The 20,873-nt window shown below is 49.6% G+C and overlaps 1 protein-coding gene across 4 annotated transcripts in view; it reads left to right on the forward strand.

Annotated features, from left to right (window-relative positions):
• Positions 1-18,935, forward strand: part of SAFB2 (scaffold attachment factor B2) — a 28,441-nt gene extending 9,506 nt beyond the window's left edge. Inside the window, exons 7-21 of one of the 4 annotated variants that reach the window (XM_068980587.1) lie at positions 15-525; positions 953-1,002; positions 1,509-1,609; positions 4,190-4,339; positions 4,428-4,540; positions 7,993-8,123; positions 9,420-9,511; positions 12,162-12,298; positions 13,212-13,502; positions 14,401-14,541; positions 15,642-15,684; positions 16,561-16,691; positions 18,061-18,173; positions 18,292-18,358; positions 18,614-18,935. In XM_068980587.1, coding sequence (XP_068836688.1) covers positions 15-525; positions 953-1,002; positions 1,509-1,609; positions 4,190-4,339; positions 4,428-4,540; positions 7,993-8,123; positions 9,420-9,511; positions 12,162-12,298; positions 13,212-13,502; positions 14,401-14,541; positions 15,642-15,684; positions 16,561-16,691; positions 18,061-18,173; positions 18,292-18,358; positions 18,614-18,740 — 2,198 coding nt within the window. In that variant the 3' untranslated portion in view covers positions 18,741-18,935. Of the gene's footprint in view, positions 1-14; positions 526-952; positions 1,003-1,508; positions 1,610-4,189; positions 4,340-4,427; positions 4,541-7,992; positions 8,124-9,419; positions 9,512-12,161; positions 12,299-13,211; positions 13,503-14,400; positions 14,542-15,453; positions 15,685-16,560; positions 16,692-18,060; positions 18,174-18,291; positions 18,359-18,613 lie in introns of those variants that run through there. The other 3 variants (XM_068980588.1, XM_068980589.1, XM_068980590.1) reach the window with 3 other exon arrangements.
• The last annotated feature ends 1,938 nt before the right edge of the window (positions 18,936-20,873 follow it).

The following is a 20,873-nucleotide window of genomic DNA, read 5'->3' on the forward strand; positions in this document are numbered from 1 at the left end:
TGTTAAATCCGTAGAAAATGAGAAAATACTCGACATTTTGGGGGAAACTTGTAAATCTGAGCCAGTAAAAGAAGAAGGTTCCGAGCTGGAGCAGCCATTTGCACAGGAAACAAGTAGCGTGGGGCCAGACAGAAAACTTGCGGAGGAAGAGGACCTTTTTGACAGCGCCCATCCGGAGGAGGGTGATTTAGATTTGGCCAACGAGTCAACAGCACACGCTCAGTCGAGCAAGGCAGACACCCTGTTAGCGGTAGTGAAAAGGGAGCCCGTGGAGCAGACAGGCGATGACGAGAGGATGGACTGTGAGCCTGTAGGGCTAGAGAAGCCAATTGAGCAGAGTAGTAAAGCCTCAGAGCACACGGAAGCCTGTAGCGAGGAGGCCGCGGAAGCGCCCCCGGAAGCCTCAAGCCCGGACCCCGGGGATAGCAAAGAAGACGTGAAGAAGTTTGCTTTTGAAGCTTGTAATGAAGTCCCTCCGGCTCCTAAAGAGTCCTCAGCCAGTGAGGGCGCTGATCAGAAAATGAGGTTTGTTTTTTCTCAGTTTTAGACCAGACGCTATCTCCTTTTCATTGGTCGTTTAATGACACACATGAGCTGTTTTTCTGCAATTGGCCAGCCAGACTGATGCAATTGTAGTTTACCTCTAAAGAATGTTTGATTTCTCTTTGTGTATTTTTAATGGGTGATTTCAGTTCCTTTTGTTTTCCTCAACCTGCTATGGTTGTGCTCTTAAATTGTTAAGTGTTATCGTCAGCTAAATAGAATTGATTTTTAAGAATCTGACATTGTATTGGGGGGGTGAGATTTCCAATATAAGCTTGCAAAGGTGCCTGTTAAAATTTTATTTCTGACTAATTTTCTGGTAGGTATTCAGTCTTAGCACATATCATACTTTTGATTTAGTTCTCTTTTTATTTTTTCCTGTACGAGTAATACTAACTTTTATCTCTAGCTCTTTTAAGGAAGAAAAAGATATAAAGCCAATCGTTAAAGATGAAAAAGGTATGATTCAACTTACATGTCAGGGAGTCACCTTCGGATCTCTTATTTTGGGAGGGAGGGGTCTGCAGGAATCCACAATTTGGATCCAGTACTTGGTTTTATTATGGATTACGGGAATTAATCGCTAGCTAATTGTATCTTGAGAGACTAATTTTTAAATGTTGATGAGCTTTTGAATGTATGTTTTTGTTGAGACTCATTTATGGAATGGTAGAAGTCCTTTTATAGGACAGGTATTTTTCTACCTGTAAAATGATAGAATTTTAGAAACTGCTATCTTGGTCATGAGCTGATCATTGAATGCCATTTCAGTTTGTAACTGGCATAGGTGTGATTATTCCTCGAGTAAGAAAATTGAGTTTTTGTGATATAGATTTTTCATTTTCTGTCCCATGTGTTGGCAGTAATTAAATTCTTGACTCAGAGGAATCAAGGTTGGATTGTGTTAGGGTTTAAGAGAGGGCTGCAGTCTCAGGAGGCCAAGCATAATCATCTCCCTCCTGCAGGTCGAATCAGCAATAGCTCTGGAAGGAATCTATGGGTCAGTGGACTGTCTTCCACAACTCGGGCAACAGATCTGAAGAACCTCTTCAGCAAATATGGAAAGGTACGCTCCCCTAATGTGCTACCACCCGCCTGGTCTTGGCATATTGGTTTTCATTTCCAGTTGGGGAAAAGAAATAGACAAGAACAAAAACTTGGAGGTAAGCGGAACCTAACCAGTTGTGGGTAGTAAACCTTATCTCCTGGTTGAGAGTGGATGACAGGCGGAGCAGACAGCTTGTAGGTGCTGCTCAGAGAAGGTGTGTAAAACTACAGTCTCCGTGTCCCTGCTGTGCTTTGCAGCTTCTTTTGAACAAACTGTCTTTTAGCCAATACCAGACTGGAAACTGGGACTTCCCTGGTGGTCTAGTGGTTAGGAATCTTCCTGCCAATGCAGGGGACACAGGTTCGATCCCTGATCTGGGAAGATTCCACGTGCTGTGGAGCAATTAGAAAAAAACACTGGCAGCTGGCATGCTGAGATTTTCCCCCTTAACAGTAAGTGAAGAGTTGGTCTCTGTATATCTTCTAGCATCTTAAGTACATAATTGGAGAATTTGAACAGGATGGTGGCTTAAAAATAAATCAACTCCCGGTCATGGAGGCAGGAGGAAAATATTACAATTCAGAAACTTCTGAGGAATGTTTAAGAACGATTCTGTTGTCGTGGAATTAGCTAATGAAGCAATCTCATGGTCTCCTGGGGGTCCGTGGTGGGTGGGAGAAGTCAGCAGGGTACCACTCAGCAGGAGGTGGCAGGGGTTCCAGGTTGCTGTGCCATCCTGACTGCCCGGTCATCATTCCTTTGCTCAGGACTTTGTTCCTCGATGAGAAATTAGGCACTGAAGCGGACAAGACCCTGAAGAAGCATTTGGAAGGATGTAAAACGCTACTATGCCAAAACCTATTTATTAACTTATTTACAGTCAGGCACTGGGCTTCTCTTGATAACTCAGTTGGTAAAGAATCCACCTGCAACGCAGGAGACTGATTTGATTCCTGGGTCGGGAAGATCCGCTGGAGAAGGGATAGGCTACCCATTCCAGTATTCTTGGGCTTCCTTTGTGGCTTAGCTGGTAAAGAATCCATCTGCAATGCGGGAGACCTGGGTTCAATCCCTGTGCTGGGAAGATGCCCTGGAGAAGGGAAAGGCTACCCACTCCAGTATTCTGTCCTGGAAAATTGCATGGAGTCTCAAAAGAGACATGACTGAACGACTTTCACTGATAGTAAAGCTGAAACAGATAACAAGGCATTGTTCTAGGTCTTAACATCCGATGGAAAATAACTTACTGCAACATGTCATATGTATTTATTTTTAAGTATATTGAAGATTACCGCCTGCCATCATTGTGTGGTAGAAAGACCTAATTTAGACTTGGAAGGTGGAGTCAGTGATTTATCACTGAGGATGTGACATTTAGGCCAAGACCTGAGTGTTGAGTGTGCCTGGCCGTTGGACCAAGGCAGCAGGAAGGCCCTGAAGTGGGACTGGGTGTACAGTGGAACTGGGACTGGGTTGTGCAGACAGAGGCTTGATCTGCAAGAAGCTTGATGGCTGGGGGCGGGAATCGGGGAAGGGGCGCCGACAGGGAACTGGGAGCTTTCTGTGGTGTCATTCTCTCTTGGGTTTACCTGCCGTTAGAAGTGATGCCTTGACATGGCTAACTAGTTGGATGGAATGCTCAAATGACCCAGCCCCTCACCTTGAGAGGGGAGAAAGCAGAACTTCATCTCTGATGTGAGAACTGACATCTGTGTCCCTCTCAGCAGAGGCTCTTTGCCTTTTGGCCCTGTATGGGGTGCTTTGGACATATCGGGGCTTCCGTTTGCAGGGTGGGCAGTGGTTCTCTATCCCCATGTGGAAAACCATGAATGTCAGGGTCTGCTGGGAACCTAGGGGGAGCATGGGTCCCCTCACCATCTTAGAGCTGGATACAGGAGGTCCAGAGAGAGGAGCAAACTTGTTCTCGTTGACCAACTGAGTCAGAGGAGGTCAGAGCCGAAGCCCAGGCTCATGTGTCTCAGGCTCTCTGTGTGTCCCAACTGCCACTTCGAATGTCCTCTGGGAATATTTACATTTGACACGAGCATTGGTATGGTGGGCTTTAAATCTGTCATCTTGCTCTGTGCCATGTTTTTTTTTGGGGGGGGGGAGTGGCTTGTACCTGTTTTATCTGCTTGACTTTGCATTACGTGTTTTTGATGATATATGGCTAATTAGCTGTATCCGGTATATGTGACTAGTTTGCATTCTGATTCCTTCCATTATCTATTACAGTTTTTTCTTGTGTCTTGATGTGGGCATTCATTGCAATGAACTTTCCCCTTAGAACTTTTTTTGCTGCATCTTGTATTTCTAGTTTCATTTGTCTCGAGATTACTGAAGTTGTGGTTACTGACGTCTGTCTTTAGCTTTTCTTATTTATATTGTCATTGTGAGAGTTGATCTTGTATCCAAAGCTGTTGTATTTTAATAGGTCAGGATTAATTAGAAGTACTTTAATAAATCCTTGCAAGGAACAACAATTTCAGAAAAGTGCAAACAAGTAGAAATAATTCTGATGATCAATTAACTGCAGGTAATTTTTGACACATAGTGTGGTTTTTTTATGAGAAAATTAGAGTACCCTTTCTCATGAAGGTTGTTGGAGCCAAAGTGGTGACCAATGCCCGCAGTCCTGGGGCCCGGTGCTATGGGTTTGTCACCATGTCAACATCTGACGAGGCCACAAAGTGTATCAGCCATCTCCACAGAACTGAGCTTCATGGAAGGATGATCTCTGTTGAGAAGGTAAGGCTGTCCTTGCTGCTGGAACTTGCAGGATTCACAGGCCAGAAGACCTGGTCCCTGAGCCATTTCTATCTATGTTGTGTTTTAGGCCAAAAACGAACCTTCTGGGAAAAAGCTGTCTGACAGAAAAGAGTGCGAAGTGAAGAAGGAAAAATTGTCTAGTGTTGACAGACATCATTCAGTGGAGATCAAAGTTGAAAAGTAAGGTGCTTTTTAAAAACCTTTCTTTTGGGAGGACGGCAAGTGGCAGCCGGTGGGTCACCACCTCCTCATTTAAATCTCAGGTGGTTTTGCATCTTAATATTCATGTTCAAATCGCTGAGCCAGCAATTTGCTGTGATAAAGAATCCGCCTGCCAATGCAGGAGATGTGGGTTCGATCCCTGGGTCAGGAAGATCCCCTGGAGGAGGAAGTAACAAACCACTCCAGTATTCTTGCTTGGAAATTCCCATGGACGCAGGAGCCTGGCAGGCAGGCTACATGCAGTTCATGGGGTTGCAAAGAGTCACAGCGTCGAGATTTATGTTCAAACAAGTTAGTTATCTGTTGAAACAGATAACAGACTAAAAGACCTTTTGGCAAGGCAAATTTGAACTGAGTGGGTCCACTTACACGGGGAGCTTTTTCAGGAGTAAATAACGACAGCACTGTGGGGCTGGAGTTGATTGAAACTGCAAATGTGGAACCATGTGGATAGGAAGGGCTGATTATGAAGTTATAAGTTGATTTCGACTATGTGATAGATCAGCACCCCAAACCCCATTGTTCAAGAGTCCATTCTTGACATTCTGAGCTGTTGCACAGCCTTCCAAACCTTGAAATCTTTCCTGATCCACATTGATTTTTGTGCAGTTCTTGTATTTTATCACAGTAACTACAGAAGCCCAGCTTTGCAAAGCCAGTGTTACCCAAAGGAGTATACCCTGATTTCATATTGAGATGAGTAACCAAAAGCTCCTAGTTCACCTAGCATCTGACATATAGCGTATATTTTTTTTCTTTTCAAAATTTAAAATATCCCAGAGCACTTGTGAGTTGACCCATCCTGGTGTACCTTGAACTATAGTTTGGGAACTGCAGGTCTGAGGTACTATTTTTATAAAGGAGGTGATCTGCATCTTTAATCAAGATGAAAACAAGGACAGATCTTTCAAAGCAGACATTCCCTGTTGATACTTTTATCAAAACAGTAGGCTTATGTCTTTTGAGGAGGTAGACTGTTGACGTGCCTGACAGGGTGCCTTTCTTAGAAGGTAGAGTATCTGCCGTGAGTTTGTATTGGCAGCACAATTTATGCTCATTTCTAGGTCCACTTACACTCTAAAAGTTGACTGCTTCGCTGAGAATGTCAGTCTTCTGTAATTCTATTCTCCTTTTTTTTTTTGATGTAAGAACATTTATGGTTAAGTAAACATGCTTAGGGGCAAAATTATATTCATAAGTTAAACTTAGTTTTTAAGGATGTTCTTGTTGATCTTTATTGGAAATGAAATAGCCAAATTGGAATTCATAAACCCTGGAGAAATGCATGTCAGGTGAGCCTTTTTGTATTAGGGGTGAGATGGTAACTTTATCGGCAACTTCTCCGAAGAGACACATCCTGTCAGAGGTTCTGGAAACCAATTCTGGTAGAACACGGGAAGCCACGGGGGCAAGGAAGGGAGTGCAGGCCCCCTTAGTGAGCCCTTGTCAGGCGGATTCCGCAACCAGTGGAATGATGCTGTGAGGCCTGTGCTCTGCGTGGAAGGAGGCGCAGCTGGGAAAGGAGTGGAATGGGCCTGTGGCAAGCAGGGGCTCTCCCCCCGTATAGGGGCACTCAACTGGGTGACAAGCTTAAGTTGTTTGAAACCAGACTGCTCTCACATAGGTGATCTAGGAGCATTTTATAATTTGATTTTAATCTTACTCTTTCTTCAGTGGACACCCTTGTTGACCTTTCGTTTTGAGAATTTCTAGGTTTGGAAATCAGCATAAGGGACATAGAGAAGCTTTTCTTGAAGAGGGGGCTGGTCTTGGATGAGTTTTTATAAAATTGCCGTTTAGAAAGTGCACTCAGATGTCAAGTATAATGTCACTACCCAGGGCTGACACTTTTGGTGTATGTATGCATCTAGTGTTTTAGAAATGGCTTTTTAGGAAATTCCTTGCTGGTCCAGTGGTTAGGACTCTTGTGTTTTTACCGCCAATGGCCCAGGTTTAGTCCCTAGCCAGGGAATGAAGATCCCACAAGACATACAGTGCAACCAAAAAAAAAAAAAGAAGAAGAAAAGAAATCACTTAACTTTGTGATACTGAGAAGTCCCATTGTGTCTAAGAGGTGGCATGTGAGTCTGGAACAAGTAGGAGGCATCTCCTTTCAAGATGTCTTTTGGGTCTCCTGGGAGGGAGAGGGTTCCCACACCGAGTGGAAGAAGCATGTCAAAGGCGTTTCCTGGGGACTTCTCTTGCAGTCACATAGTGACCAGGAAGCAATCTCTAGTCTGTCAGAGGAGAACCAGGTGAATAACAGGACTGTGGTGCAGCAGGTGAAAGGACCCACATCTGTGCAGTGTGTCTACGCAGCTTGATGGGCAGAGCATGGGTTGGAAGGTGTGATAGGGCAGCACAAGGACCTGCTGTGTCAGTCTTAAGGAGCTTAGAGTATCGCTGGAGGGCGTCATGGTTATAGGAACATGCATGTAAAGCCAGGAGAGGTGGAGCCACGTGATTGACAGTAAAGGCATCCGTGGTGGCTGTCTCAGGGTGCAGACTTGAGCTGTATCTATAGTGTTTTGTGTTTTAAAGGGAAAGTAGTACATTACAAGCATTTAGAGTGAATGGTTCCAATTAAAGATGATAGCTTCATGCGTGAAGTTTAGGAGGAAGGAAGGGTGAGCTGAGGGGCGACTAGGAGAGGACTCCTCGGGCCTCCCACACTCTGCCTGGTTGGTGAGAAGAGAGGGCAGGGGGTGCCTGTTAGCAGACCTCATGGGGCCTGGTTTTCCCAGCCTGGACCCTAGCATGCAGCGGGCATTCAGTAAGTGTGGACTGAGACGAACACCAGTAGAGGATGTGGGAGACTGTTTGAATGGCACCCGTGAGGTACTTGACTGCTTAGCAGGAGATTGCCTTCAGTTGAAACAGTACTAACGGCTTTCATGTTTGCTGGCACATCACATGGCGTTGAGCCTCCCCCGAGTGTGGTGATCCAGGTGGGAACCGCTGCTTCAGGCGGCGGCACCACCCGTCCTTGTGCTGAACCTCCATTCGGTTTTACACTCTACTTATTGGGGAAAGTGTTTTTTTCCTACAAAAGATAAAAATAATATTCCACAAATACAAAAGGAAGCATTTGAAATTAGTCTTTAACAGGCTTTTCTATACAGTTGGGATGTTTCTATGTCTGCTTATGGGTCTGTTGATGTACTGGTGCATTTAGCATTTGGGGAAAACACCCTGTGAGCCTTCAGTGTCATCCAGCAGGTTTCTAGGTGTAGCAGGGAACTTCAGTGGGAAGGGGCTATATCTGAAGAGGGTATTATCTTTCCCATGGTTTTCAAATAATTCTACCCCTTTGACTGCCAGCAGACAGGTTTGCTGTGTGTGAAAGAATGACCTGCTCCTGTGGGACTCTCAGGAGTTCAGGTGTGGTAACTTTGTTTCTTTGTACACAGAACCATCATTAAGAAGGAAGAGAAGATGGAGAAAAAGGAGGAAAAAGAGCCTGAAGACATTAAAAAGGAAGAGAAAGATGAAAACGAGCTGAAATCAGGACCTGAAAATCGGTCCAGAGTCACGAAATCAGGTGATGAGTGTTATGTGTTGACAAGACGGGAAGAGATGGCAAGGGTGGTGAGTGGGTGTGTGGAGCGAGGGCCTGGCAGCTGCCCTTTGCTGAGCTGAGTTGAGTACAGGAAGTGCTGAGAGCACCAGAGCCTCGGCGATAAAGTGGCTGAAGGGAGCTTGTCTGCAGCATCAGAGACCCAGAGCTTTCCTGGTCAGGGTCTGTGTTGATCGGTGGCTCAGTGACCTGGGTATTTGCTTTTCCGGAGTCTCTGGCAGAATAAAGTGTGGGATTTGCAAGAGCCAGGTGCTCTGGGTTCATGTGACTGATTCCGTGAGATTCTGCTCTTCTGTCATCAAGTTTTTCCTGCATTTATGTTAACACTAGATACAGGTTTTTTTTTTTAAAAGGGAAAAATAGAAAACAGAAGTCTCAGGGTGTACACCCATTGCACCATTGCAGCAGCCACACGTGGGGCACTTCACCTCTGTTGTCATTTTATCAACGTTGATTGTGCTCTGACCTTCAGGTTTGCATGAGTCCACAGAGCACTTTGTTGAAAAAATAAAACCAACATGTGCACCCTCCCCTTCCCCAGCCCCCCAATAAAACAAACAAAACCCAGCCATCTGGAGCCTGGGAATTTGATACAGCACATTACAAGTTACATCTCAAGTGTTTGGGATAATTTGCCAGCAGTTTCAAGACAGGCTTGTTTTTTAAGATGTTCCTCAAGTATTGTAAATGTCCCTAAATCAGTAATTGTTGGGGTGGTTAGAGCCTGCTAATTGTGTTGTTGAGAGAAAATCAGTTTGGAAGCCTTCATTGTGGGAGATGAATGAGGGGAGCTCACCCATCTGGCAGGGCGCATGAGCCTGCAGGCAGCATCTGACTTGGAATATGGGGGCCTGGGTTGTGCAGAGCTCCCCAAGATGTGTGGGCGGAACACACGTCCGATTGGGTTCACCTTGAAGCTGCTGGGGTTTAGTGTGGGGGTGAAGGAAGCCCGCAGGTGGCAAATGTTTGCACCCATATTGCAGAATGCACTTTGATCCTCATTTATGCCGTAAGATTCGAACAGATCACCCCAGATAAGTAAAGGCCAGTCGGGGGACACCAGCCACTTCACACCCAATGTTGCCATGTCAGCAGCGCTTTTTATCACATCGGAGAGGCAAGTAGGGGCACCAGGGCTCCAGAGCTTAGCAGCAGTCCGTGGAAGGCGTGTCCAGAGCCCCCAGTCAGCCTGGGGCCCACCTGTGGTCGGGGAGGAAGGGTGTCGACATGTGTTCATAGACGGTGTGTTTTTTCCTGAAGGAAGCAGAGGAATGGAACGAACTGTTGTGATGGATAAATCCAAAGGGGAGCCTGTCATCAGTGTGAAAACCACAAGCAGGTCAAAGGAGAGAGTGAGTATTGCCCCTGCCTTCTCGAGTCCCGCCGGTTCCAGTGACGGTTTAACAACCACATTGATTTGTGTTACAAGAACAGCATTGTTTCACCCTTGAAATGTTAAGGTTCTTTGAAGTACTTAGGAGACATGTTGCTATTAATAACTAGACTGTGCACAGACATGGATTAGGTTCTGAAACTTCCTCTGAAACAATCCTTAACTATGTTTGTAGCCCATAAACAAGTTGACCCTTTGCCAGTCCTGTTATTCTATACCATCTTCCAGGAGAGCTGATTCATGAACTGGATAGAATGGGCAAGGCCTAGGGCTTGTCAGGCTGGAAGGCAGGTTCTGCTCATTTTCTGTAGCTGTTTTTCTAGTTTTTTATTAAATTAACCAAAAAGACAAGTTGAGCCCACTTGCCTCTCTTCCATGATCAGAGAGTGAGCTCCGTTGCCTATGTGGCCTGCACCACAGGACAAGCTGATTGCTTCTTATTTTACTTTTTCTACTGTGGCAAACTGAACCCTTTGCTTCCCAGCTGAAGGTTCTAACTAAAACATTAGCAAGGAGAGCAGTGCCCTTTTAGTGAATACAGAACTAGCAGTGTTCACCCAAGAGCACTTTATGATGTTGAGGCTTAATTTTGAAATGAGCACTTGGGGTCCATAAAGCGGCAGTTCCCAATGCTGTGTTCCCCTGAGGAGAATCATAAAATACAGAGAAAAACCAAGGAAGGCCAATAATCTCACCAGCCAGATAACTCTGATGTTAAACAAATAAAAATGTAAACTTGATGAGAAATACAGCTAGTACAGAAAGAGATGAGGTAAGCAAAGCGAAAGCCTCCACTCTGCATGGGCCCTTCCCAGCGGCCAGTGCACCTGCCACTTGCATATCTACACGCACAGCACCATGGGACCTGGGCCTCCTGGGACTTGCTGTGCACATCGGTGCTGTCTTGTGAAGCTTTATATATGAGACAAAAAGGTCGGCTTTAAAGTTCAAATTTCGAAGTGATTATAGATTCATAGGAAGTTGTCAGAGATAGTACAGAGGTCCCAAGAACCTGCCGGGTGGCTCGGTCCCGGTTACCTGTGGAGGTGGGGCAGCACCAGGACACTTTGTCAGCAGTGTAGACTTGAGTCCTGCCACTTGAGTCCACGTGCACACCTGGTCCCTCAGCACAGAGGTCTCCTCCTAGACACCCCTGTAACGTTGCCCACCCCGCCAGTCCATCCCCAACGCTGGAAGCCTGTGAGAGGTTTTTTTGGTCACCAGCATGGTGTCCTGAAAATGTGTGTATGAAATCATACAACCATGACCTTGAGATTGGTCTTTGCCCTCAGCATAGTATCCCTGAAATCCATCCAGGTGTGTGTGGGGGCGGGTGTCCTTTTCCTGGTAAAGCTTTACTACTGAGCTGTGGGTGTACCATGGTCATTTTGACCAAGTCCCCTGCTGATGGACACTGGGCTGTCTCCACGTCCCCTCTGGACGCAGCATTTGTGGGTATGCCATTTGTCAGGGCAGGTCCAGAGCTGCAGACACGTTGTTTGTTGTGGTAGATGCTCATTGAGTGCCCTTCAGAAAGGTTATGGAGGACACTGGCATGTGCCAGGCCACTAAAAAGTGCCTAGGGCAGGCTGTGGACCCAGGAACCCAATGTGAGACACACACCTCTCCCCTCGCCACTGCCACGCCATCCTCCCCAGCAGATGACATCTGTACCTCAGGATGTAAGCCGTCTGTCCTTCCCTTCTCCAACCTGCAGTGTGTGCTCAGACTCCCAATTCTGCCCTCCTTGCAGATCATTGCGGTGTTTGGGGTTGTGAACCTGTCCTTGTAATGAGTGTGGACAGGTCTCCTCTGTATCCCCTCCTTTTTTTTCCCTCTTCAGTAAAATGTTTGGTTATGACCTTTCACTTTCTTTCTTTTGGATTGCTTTGTTTTTCGTTGATATTTTGCCCCTCTGTGAGCTAGTTAAGAAAAGACTGCTGAGGAGCTTTTTAAAAAACGTATCCCAGGCTCCTTCCCTGGGAATTGTGAGGCAGTGGGTCCACAGGAGGCCCTGGGTTCTGAGTTACACAAAACCCTCCAGGAGAGGCTGGCTTGTGGCCAGTGTGGGAGCCCCAGCCTTGGAGAGCCTCAGAATGGAAGTCATTTGTCAGTGTTTCTTGCCTTCTCCCAGAAATGGAAGAGCACAGAAGTGCTCACAGTACTCTGCTTTATCTGGAGTGCTGGTTTACACTTGTGGGCCTTTGGCTTGCTCTGTATGGAGGCCTCCTGCCTGAGCCCTGAACCGGCAGTCGAGGGGTGACCCCACCGAGCAGAGGGATTGCTGCGGTGGCTTGTGCGCCTGCCCTGTGCCTCTGGGGAGCCTGGTTTTGCTGTAGATAATGCAGAGCACTTGGCTCTGTGATTTCAGAGAAACTGCTTGCTGAGGTTTTACTCTACCCCTTCTCTTTCATTAATGCCCTTTGCAAGATTTGAAAGCAAGGCTGTAGCATCAAAACTCACACAGTGAGGCAACCTGTGCGGGGGCCTCCCTGTAAACTCCAGGGGACCCAAGGTTCTTAGTCTAGTCCAGACATGCTAATTCCACTTGCCTCCTATGTTTGTCATCATCATTTTCCTGACATTAATAAGCCAATTTTGGTCAACAGAGCTCAAAGAGTCAGGATCGCAAGTCAGAAAGCAAGGAGAAGAGAGACATCCTGTCGTTTGATAAAATCAAAGAACAGAGGGAGCGAGAGCGCCAGAGGCAGCGGGAGCGGGAGATCCGAGAGACAGAGAGGCGGCGGTGAGCGGGGTCTCTTCTCGGGGGGGATTGCCCTTCCTCCCAAGCCAGTAGCCTGGGCTTGCTGGCCTCCTGCTGTCCATGCTGCACCCACCCACCCCACGACATAGTCATCCCAGCACAGTCGTCCAAGCCTGTTTCTGCTCAGCAGCATCTCCTCTGGCTGAAGTTGTGCCCTGGCCCAGGTAGCACGCGTACGCAGGCCACCTGTGGCTTTGACAGAGGAGGGTCTCTGGGGTTGAGACCTCAGTTTTCCCCACCAAACCGGATCAACAGCTTCTCCAGTTTGTGCCCTTGGTGTAGAGCCTTCCCTGGCGCCCTGGGAGCGAGTGAGGAGAGTAGGGGGGCATCCCCAGCTCCTTTGCCAGCTCCTGTGTGTGGTGGCTGAGGGGCAAGACCTGTGATTCTTTCACTGGTGCCTGGCTTTCTCCTGTCCCCACACCACCCTTTCAAAATGCCACATGTTAAACATACACCCTCAGAGAGGGAAAGGGTGACAAAAAGGAGCATGAGTTGCCCCTCAAGGAGAGTGGCTGTCATCCGTGTCTCCAGGGTTTTATCTGCTCAGGAACTTCAGGGTAGCGGTTATCCTTTGCTTTCTTTACTTTTCGGCCGTTTACCTGTGGTTTCATTCTGGTGCTCTTTGAGCAGGTCCTCCTGGTCTGGACCTGAGGCTCTGTGTCCACTCGCCATCATCCCTCCCTCCCAGCTCACCCTGGTTTTGCTAGTTAGAGAAGGGAAAAGGATGAAGTTTGGGGTTTCTGGATGATCAGAGCAGTTCAAGGGGCGGGTTGGAGCCTGTGAGGGGGCAGCCAGGTCACATCCAGGAGCTTGATGTGTCCAGGCTTCCTCCAAGGACCTCAGTGCCCAGGCACCACCATGTGGGAAAGTCAGGGTGGCCTTCCTGTGTCTGCAGAGAGCGTGAGCAGCGGGAGCGGGAACAGCGCCTGGAGGCCTTCCACGAGGGCAAGGAGAAGGCGCGGCTGGAGCGGGAACGCGAGCAGCTTGACCGCCAGTGGCAGCGCCTGGAGCGGGAGCGCCTGGAGCGTGAACGGCTGGAGCGGGAGCGGGAGCGCGTGGAGCGGGAGCGCCGGCGTGAGCAGGAACGTATCCAGCGGGAGCGTGAGGAGCTTCGGCACCAGCAGGAGCAGCTACGCTATGAGCAGGAGCGGCGGTCGGTGGTCAGGAGGCCCTACGACATTGGGCGGTAAGGCCACAGCCAGAGTGGGGTGTGGCTGCGTCCACCTTGGTGTGGGGAGTTGGGAGTGCTGAAGATGGACACCTGGGCAGAGCTCGTAGCTGCCGCCTCCGCAGCTAGTAGAGTATCTCCAGAGCTGCCACTTGCTGGAGGCTTGGTGATGCTCTTGCCTTGGCAGTCCTTTCATCGGCGCTGTGGTTCCTAGGGGAGCTTGACACTGTCTAGTAGGGAGGAGACAGGCAGGCATGAGTTAGGCTGTGTTCCCTGCCATCTCCTTTGGGCTCACATGTCCTCCCTGGAGTGAGAGTCACAGAGACAGTGCTGTGGAAAAGCAGGTTGCCTTCTTCTAAGAAAGGAGGTTTATCTCTCTCCGCCTTCTCTGAGCTGCTTAACTGACGGTCTCCCATCACCCCACCACCTTTGAGCCTAATTTTCTAGTAAAAATCAGGAAGAAGATAATTGGAGACCATCCCAAGTTGTGTGTAGTTCGCTGTCACCCGATCTAATTCCCTTTGCTTCTGAAAAGCGCAGAGAGAAGTTCAGATTACCATAGATGACGAGTTGGAAATGTGGTAACTCAGAATGTTGTTTCTGGAGAATCAAATATTTCATTTTACCTGCATTTGAGCTCTTGTGGGGATCAAGGTATTAACAGCCTTGTGATACAATTAGTTCACACAGTGGTTCTTCTTTCAGGACTGTCAGATGAGAATGCCAGGGTGCCTTTTGGTAGTTTGGGGTTTTTAATATATCAAATCAAAGCGATAATAAATGTTTAGAGATTAGCCCTGCAGGACATTTTAAATGATACTGTGTCTGGAGAGAGCATTCCACTTCCACCCTCTTATTTTTTCCCCTCATTCTCTCTCATAAGTGAAATTTGCATCTTTTTTAAAATGAAAAACAGGCGAGATGACACCGGTTGGCCAGAAGGAAAGCGCATGGCCATGGAGGACAGGTACCGCCCGGACTTCCCTCGGCCTGATCACCGTTTCCACCACTTCGACCACCGTGACCGGGGCCGGTACCAGGAGCACGGAGCTGACAGGTCAGTGCCCCACCCCTCTCCAGCAGGGCTGGGTCTCCATCTCTTCTCGTGCTGGAGGTTCCTAGTGACCGCCATACGAGGGATTTAGAGACAGACCTTGAGCGGGATGTGGGAATCAGTGGTCCCTTAGGGCATTTTCGCTTTGACTATGGGGAAGGCCTCATGGTGTGTGTTTCATGCAATGTCCTCTTACGATACACGGCTCCCAGGCTCTGGGTTGCCTAGCTCCCTGGGGTCTCCCTGGCCACTCTTCCTTCTTGTCCCTCCCCTGGCAGGAGCTGCACTGGAGCACAGGTCTTTGAGGAGGGGAGGGCATGGCCCAGCCTCCTTGTTCTCACAGATGAGGAAGTGGTTTAGAGAAAGGCCGTGACCCACTGGAGCCATCTGCAGGGGTCACTGACCCGCATGGGGCCCGAGCCAGCCTACACCAAGGGGGCTGACTACAGGATGTGGCAGTGGCCCTCTCAGGCCTGCTTTGTGTTTTAAGGGTCTGGGGGTGTAATTTTTTTTTGTCAGTGCCTCTTTAACGAAGACTATCTCATTTATTAGAAAGGCAGCCCCTGATTTTCCAGTTTAAGCATTCTCTCTTTAAGTTTCTCATTGCGCTCCCCCAGGCTGCATATCCTTGAGCCATTTCACTCCTCATTAGCTCCTCCATGAGGGAAGGGAGATGGGGGTGAATACAGGCTGAGACACCACTCATTTATTTAATCATGGCCGGACTTGGTTTCTGATGTGTTAGTCACATGGGTCAGATCATACCAGAGGCTAAGACCATGAAGGCTCTCTTATTACCCAGTTTGTCACCAGGCCTCAGATTAATTTGGCATTGGCTTCATGGGTTGGGTCTCTACTTCTGAGACCCCTGTGAAGGATTTTAGTTCAGTAAAACCTTCCTCCCCACTTTCTTAGGCTCTGACTTCACTCCTACCCCCAGGGAGCTGTCAGCCAGCTCTTTTTTCAGGCCTGTCCATCAATTAATTGTTCTCATGTGGTGAAAGAGGATAAGTACCCCACTTGTTGGACTCTTCCGTGTGGTCTGCAGCAGTGTCCAAGAGAGCCGTCAGCTGCCACTGGAATGAGATACTTCTGTTTTGCAGGAGGGAAGGTTCAAGGTCAGTGATGGGAGAGCGAGATGGGCAGGTGAGTAAAAGCCAGACCTCAGGCTGGGAGCGTGGATGCTTCTGTGCAGTGGGCAGACGTGGACATTATATATATAGGGCTTGTTCTTCATCTTATTCAATAGGAAGTGAATAAAGAGGATTGATTGTCTGCTTATGTAGCGTGCCTTCCAGTCTAGACACGTGGGACCTCCCAAACGGGGGCTTAGCAGCCTGCTGGGGTCATTTAGCCTGTGCTTTAGGGTATCCCTGTCAGGTACTAGGGTGGTTGCCTCTGTCTGAGGGTCTGTGGGTGCCCTAGGGTGTCAGCTCAGAGGAGAGCGGATTCCACCCCCACGAGACAGGTGGGGGCAGCATCAGAGTTGTGGCTGTTTAAATGGGGTCGGGAGGCGGAGGGGGTGGTGAAAGAATATATAGCCTCCCTTGCTCCCAAGATGTGCTGACTTGCAGAGCACTGACTTGTTTGGCCAGGGGCGTTGAACCACTCCCAGCAGCACTGCTGGCTTCCAGGCCTCCACAGTACTGAGCTGGGGTCTGAGGGCGCTGGCCTGCCCTAGTGGTGTAGGGGAAGCTTCCTGTCACCAGCAAGGAGCAGGTGTTGGTCATCTTCAGGGAAGACGGGTCTGAGTGATGCCTTGGTGGACCCAGAGTCTGGGACTGTCCTTGCTCACAGGGCCAGGGGGCCCTCTGCTGGTCCTTCATGTGCATCAGTGATGGAGCTTTAGGGGTGCTCGGGGTTCTCAAGTGAGGAAGGGATCAAGAAGTGTCAGAAGGGGCCTGGGCATGGCCTCTTGGGTGGCAGGGTCTTCAGGTTGACCAAACCCAGAGGGTGGGCCTGCCACAGGCCTATCTAGGAACGGTGAGGCTGGAGTCGCCCTGTCCCTCTTGCGCCTTCCAGCACTACTCAGACGAGCGCCACAGCCATGGAGGACCACCAGAGCGCCACGCCCGCGACTCCCGAGACGCCTGGGGCGGCTACGGCTCCGACAAGAGGATGAGCGAGGGCCGGGGGCCGCCACCTCCACCCAGGTTAGCGGGCAGGCCACGCCAAGCCTCCCTGGGGGCATCACTGCCCTCACTTGGTCCCAGCTTGGCTTCTGTGCGAGGGATCCAGGTGTATGTGCCCACCAGCTCACCTGGAACAGTGTCAGCTCTAGGGGTGATGGTCCCTATTGCAGGCCCCGGCTGCTGAAGCAGGTAGCCCTGAGGCTATCTGAGGCTTGTCCCCTGTCAGTAGTAGAGAAGCTTCACTCGGCCCTGTGCTCCAGAGTTGTCTAGGTGTCTTGTCAGGCTGGTGACACAATCACCAGAAGTCTCTGCCACATCTCTAGGGGTGTTTCAGATATTGATCAAAGACTAGGGTGCCAGTTGGATAGATAGTGACCTGCTTAACGCCAAGTTCTCTCAGGTTGTTCAGCCACTGTGTCTTCAGTGTAAAGGGGTGAGCTCATGCTCTGGCAGCAGGCTGTGTGGAGCTGTGTCACTGTGGGACCGGGTGGCTACACCTGCACATGGGGACTGGGTTTGGATTGTCAGCTCCCAGGGTTTCTGTCTGAAACAGCTGTTTCAAGATACACTGTGCAGTTCGTTGTCGACAGTGCACAGTTGGATGGCTTTCAGTTGATCCATGGATCCATGCATCCATCCCACAACCCATTTCAGAGCATTTACATCACCCCCCAAAGAAGCCCCCATAAGCAGATCCTCTGCATCTCCCTGGCAACCACTAACCCACTTTCCCTCTCTCTGAACTGGCCTGTGCTGGACGTTTCCCATCAGTAGAATCACACACTGTCTGTCTGTGTCTGCTTCTCTCAGTGAGCAACATGTCCTCAAGGTGCATTCGTGTTGGAGAGAATGTCAGGGCTTTTCTCCTTTTCCAGGCTGATGAATCTCCCAGTGTATGGAGGGACCACATTTTTTGTATTTGTTCATGAATTAGTTAATGGACACTTTGGTGGTCTCCACTTTGGGGTGGTTGGTGTACAAGTTTTTGTGTAAATGCAGGTTTACCGGTCTCAGACACCTTGGAGTGGAATCGCTGGGTCACATGGCCGTTCTACATTTAATGTTTCAAGGGACCACTGTGCTGTTTTCCAGTGAGGCTGCACTGTTTCACATTCCCAGCAGCCCGGTGTGAGGATCCCTGTGTCTGCATGTCCTCACCTGCAGTTGGCACCACCGTCTGTCTTTTTGATAGTAGCCATCCTGACTGGTGAGGTGGTTGTGACGTTAGCTGTGCTGAAGACCTACTTGTGCTTATTGGCCACATGTGTTTGTCTGGGGAAGTGTCTCTTCCCATTCTTTGCCAGGAGGGCACAACCCCCCAGCCACAGCCACAGCCTCTCCCTGGAGGCATAGTGGGACCTTTGTGTGTCTGCCTTTTGTTTTGGCAAAGGGGTGGCCGTGACTGGTCAGAGCACAACCAGAGGCTGGAGGAACATCAGGAGCGCACCTGGCCGGGCACAGTGGATGCAGACACAGCAGGCCGGGAGCACTCGCGGTGGCAAGGTATGGGCTGACCCCCGCCTGCAGGTCTGGTAGGGCTTCTGGGCAGGGGCGGCCAGGGTTCCCCCAGCTTTCCCAGGGCTTCTGAGAAGGGAGTGTTAGACTGTGCCTTCTCTTCCAGGTGGTGAGAGGGGCCTGTCTGGACCCTCGGGCCCCGGGCACATGGCAGATCGGGGCGGAATATCGGGGTAAGTTTTGTCTGCCCGTAAAATAGATTTCTTCTCACTCTTCAGTTCCTCTCACTTTCTGCATCCTTGATCAGCTTTCTGGTTGAGTGTTTTGAAAACACTCCCATAGCGGCCCTTGACAACTTTTGCAACTAACAGTCCTCCCCAGAAGGCAACTTGTGGTTGTGAATTTTCTCCTCTGGAAAGAGCCAGGGGGCTCTGAGCCTGCTGCTGCGAGGTGACACGATGAGAACACACACGTGCCTTTATTCCTAGGCGAGGTGGCTTTGCACACGGCGGGCACACCCAAGGTGATGTGGTGCCTGCCGGAGGCCTCGACAGCGATGGACTGGCTGGCCAGGACCGGGGCAACAGAGATCCCCACTTCACCCGCCACTACTAGACCCCACCCCTCCACGCGTCCTGGTAGGCGGACAGATGTACTGTTGAACTCTTAGCAGAGTTAACCTTGAACTTGTGGAATCTTTTAAGAAGCAAAAGCAAATCCTGCCACCGTGTTGTAGCTCAATCCAATGTGAATTCACTTTTTTTTTTTTAATAAATGTGTTCTTGTTCTGCCATTTTTAAGACAAGGTTTCTGTTACTGAGGCATTCCATTTTCCATTAATAAAAGTTTATGGTTCTCACCTGTGTATATGTATCGGTGATTACAGAGCAGAGAACAGGGTCAGCCCTCAGCGGCATCACTGTCTGTTTGGAAAGCAGAGGCTGGCTCATATTCCTGAATTCTCACAGCTCCTGTCCCCATCGTACAGAGAAGGAAACGGGTGCAGGGGTCACATTGCTCGCAAGAGTCCTAGAGCCCTTAGGTGGCAGAGCTGGGAAGGAATTAGGAATTCTTCACCAATGGGGAGGGTGTGTGCATCCAGGGGCCCTGGGACCAGTCACTTTACCTGACAGTTCTGAGCGATTTGTGGGTCTGGCTGAGGGGCGGGGGTTGGGCAACCCCTGCTTGGCATGAGCCCAGCGGTACTGGATCCACCCGTTTTCCTGGAAATGCAAGTTCATAGGTGAAATCTCATTTGTGATTATAAGTAGCACTGATCTTCATTAAGGGCTTCCCTGGCAACGCGGTGAGAAAGAATCTGCCTGCAATGCAGGAGACACAGGTTCGATCCCTGGGTCGGGAAGATCCCCTGGAGAAGGAAATGGCAACCCACTCCAGTATTCTTGCCTGGGAAATCCCATTGACAGAGGAGTCTGGCGGGCTACAGTCCATGGGATTGCAAAGAATTGGACATGACTTAGCACACTCACAAAAGCAGTCTTCATTGAAAACCCCTGACGCCAAAGGGATTGTTCACGAGCTTCTCCCAGCTCCATCCAGGCCCCTGCGATGTTGACACCATGGCGAGGCGTGTCTCTGGAAGGATCGCTGGCCCTGCCCTTCTCAGGGATGAGATGACCTGGTGGCTGTAAGGCTGACCCTGGGGCCCCTGTGCAGGGCTTGGGGGCAAGAGGGAGAGCTGCTTCCCTGAGTCCCAGCCCTGGACCTGTGTCTGGACTGGCGAGTGATGAGTTAACCTGTGTGTAGCCTGCTGGGAACATGATTCCCTCCTTCCCCTCCCCTTCCCCTGTTAACTAGGACAGCCACCCACTGGCCCCAGAACAATTGCCAATTCTCCTGGAGTCCCCTGTGTTCCTGCTGGGTTGGTGAAGCAAGGGTTTAAAAGAGCAATCTGAAAACCCGACCCAGCTTGCCTTGATGCCTGCATATGAAAGTCAGGCCAGCGCTGGCCCTCCACTGTCTGGTGGTCCCTGTCTGTCTGGATTGCCCAGACAAACACCTCCGTCACCACGGGGGCTTTTAGAGTCATTTTCCAATGACAAATGGACAGGATGCCATCTCCATGAGGCACTGGGGCCCAGTGTGGCATGTTTCCTCCTGCACGGAGAGCCTCATCTCACCCCACAAACTAGTCTGGAAACTAGGGTCCGGGGGGTTCGGAGTTGGCCGGGAGGAGCCAGATTGGGCTTGGGATCTGGAGGTGACACCTGTTTACAGATCTTGTCACAAGGTAGGAGCAAGTCCTAAAAGTTCAGAACTGGTGCTCCCTAGGGGGCCCCAGGAAGTATGGAGAGTGGGCCAGTATCACCCCGCAGCCTGTGAGGAAAAGACGGGCCCTTTCCTCATTACCCAGGCCTAACACCAGGCTCCATTTTACTTGGACACACTACAGAATAGGTGATGTAAACATTTATTCTCTTCCAGTTATAGAGGCCAGGAGTCCAAAATCAAGGTGTCAGCACAGCTGGTTTCTTCTAAGGCCGTTGAGGGGGTTCTGTTACAGGCCCTTTCCCAGACTCCAATCCAGTCCAGTGAAAGTGAAAACTAGTCACTCAGTCATGTCTGAGTCTTGGCAACGCCATGTCCCCATCGACTGTAGCCCACCAGCCTCCTCTGTCCTTGGAATTCTCCAGGCAATACTGGAGTGGATAACCATTCCCTTCTCTAGGGGATCTTCCTGACCGAAGGATCAAACCTGTGTCTCGTGTTTCCTGAATTGGCAGACAG

The sequence above is a fragment of the Capricornis sumatraensis genome, chromosome 9 (genome assembly GCF_032405125.1).
Source record: "Capricornis sumatraensis isolate serow.1 chromosome 9, serow.2, whole genome shotgun sequence".
NCBI classification, from domain to species: domain Eukaryota; kingdom Metazoa; phylum Chordata; class Mammalia; order Artiodactyla; family Bovidae; genus Capricornis; species Capricornis sumatraensis.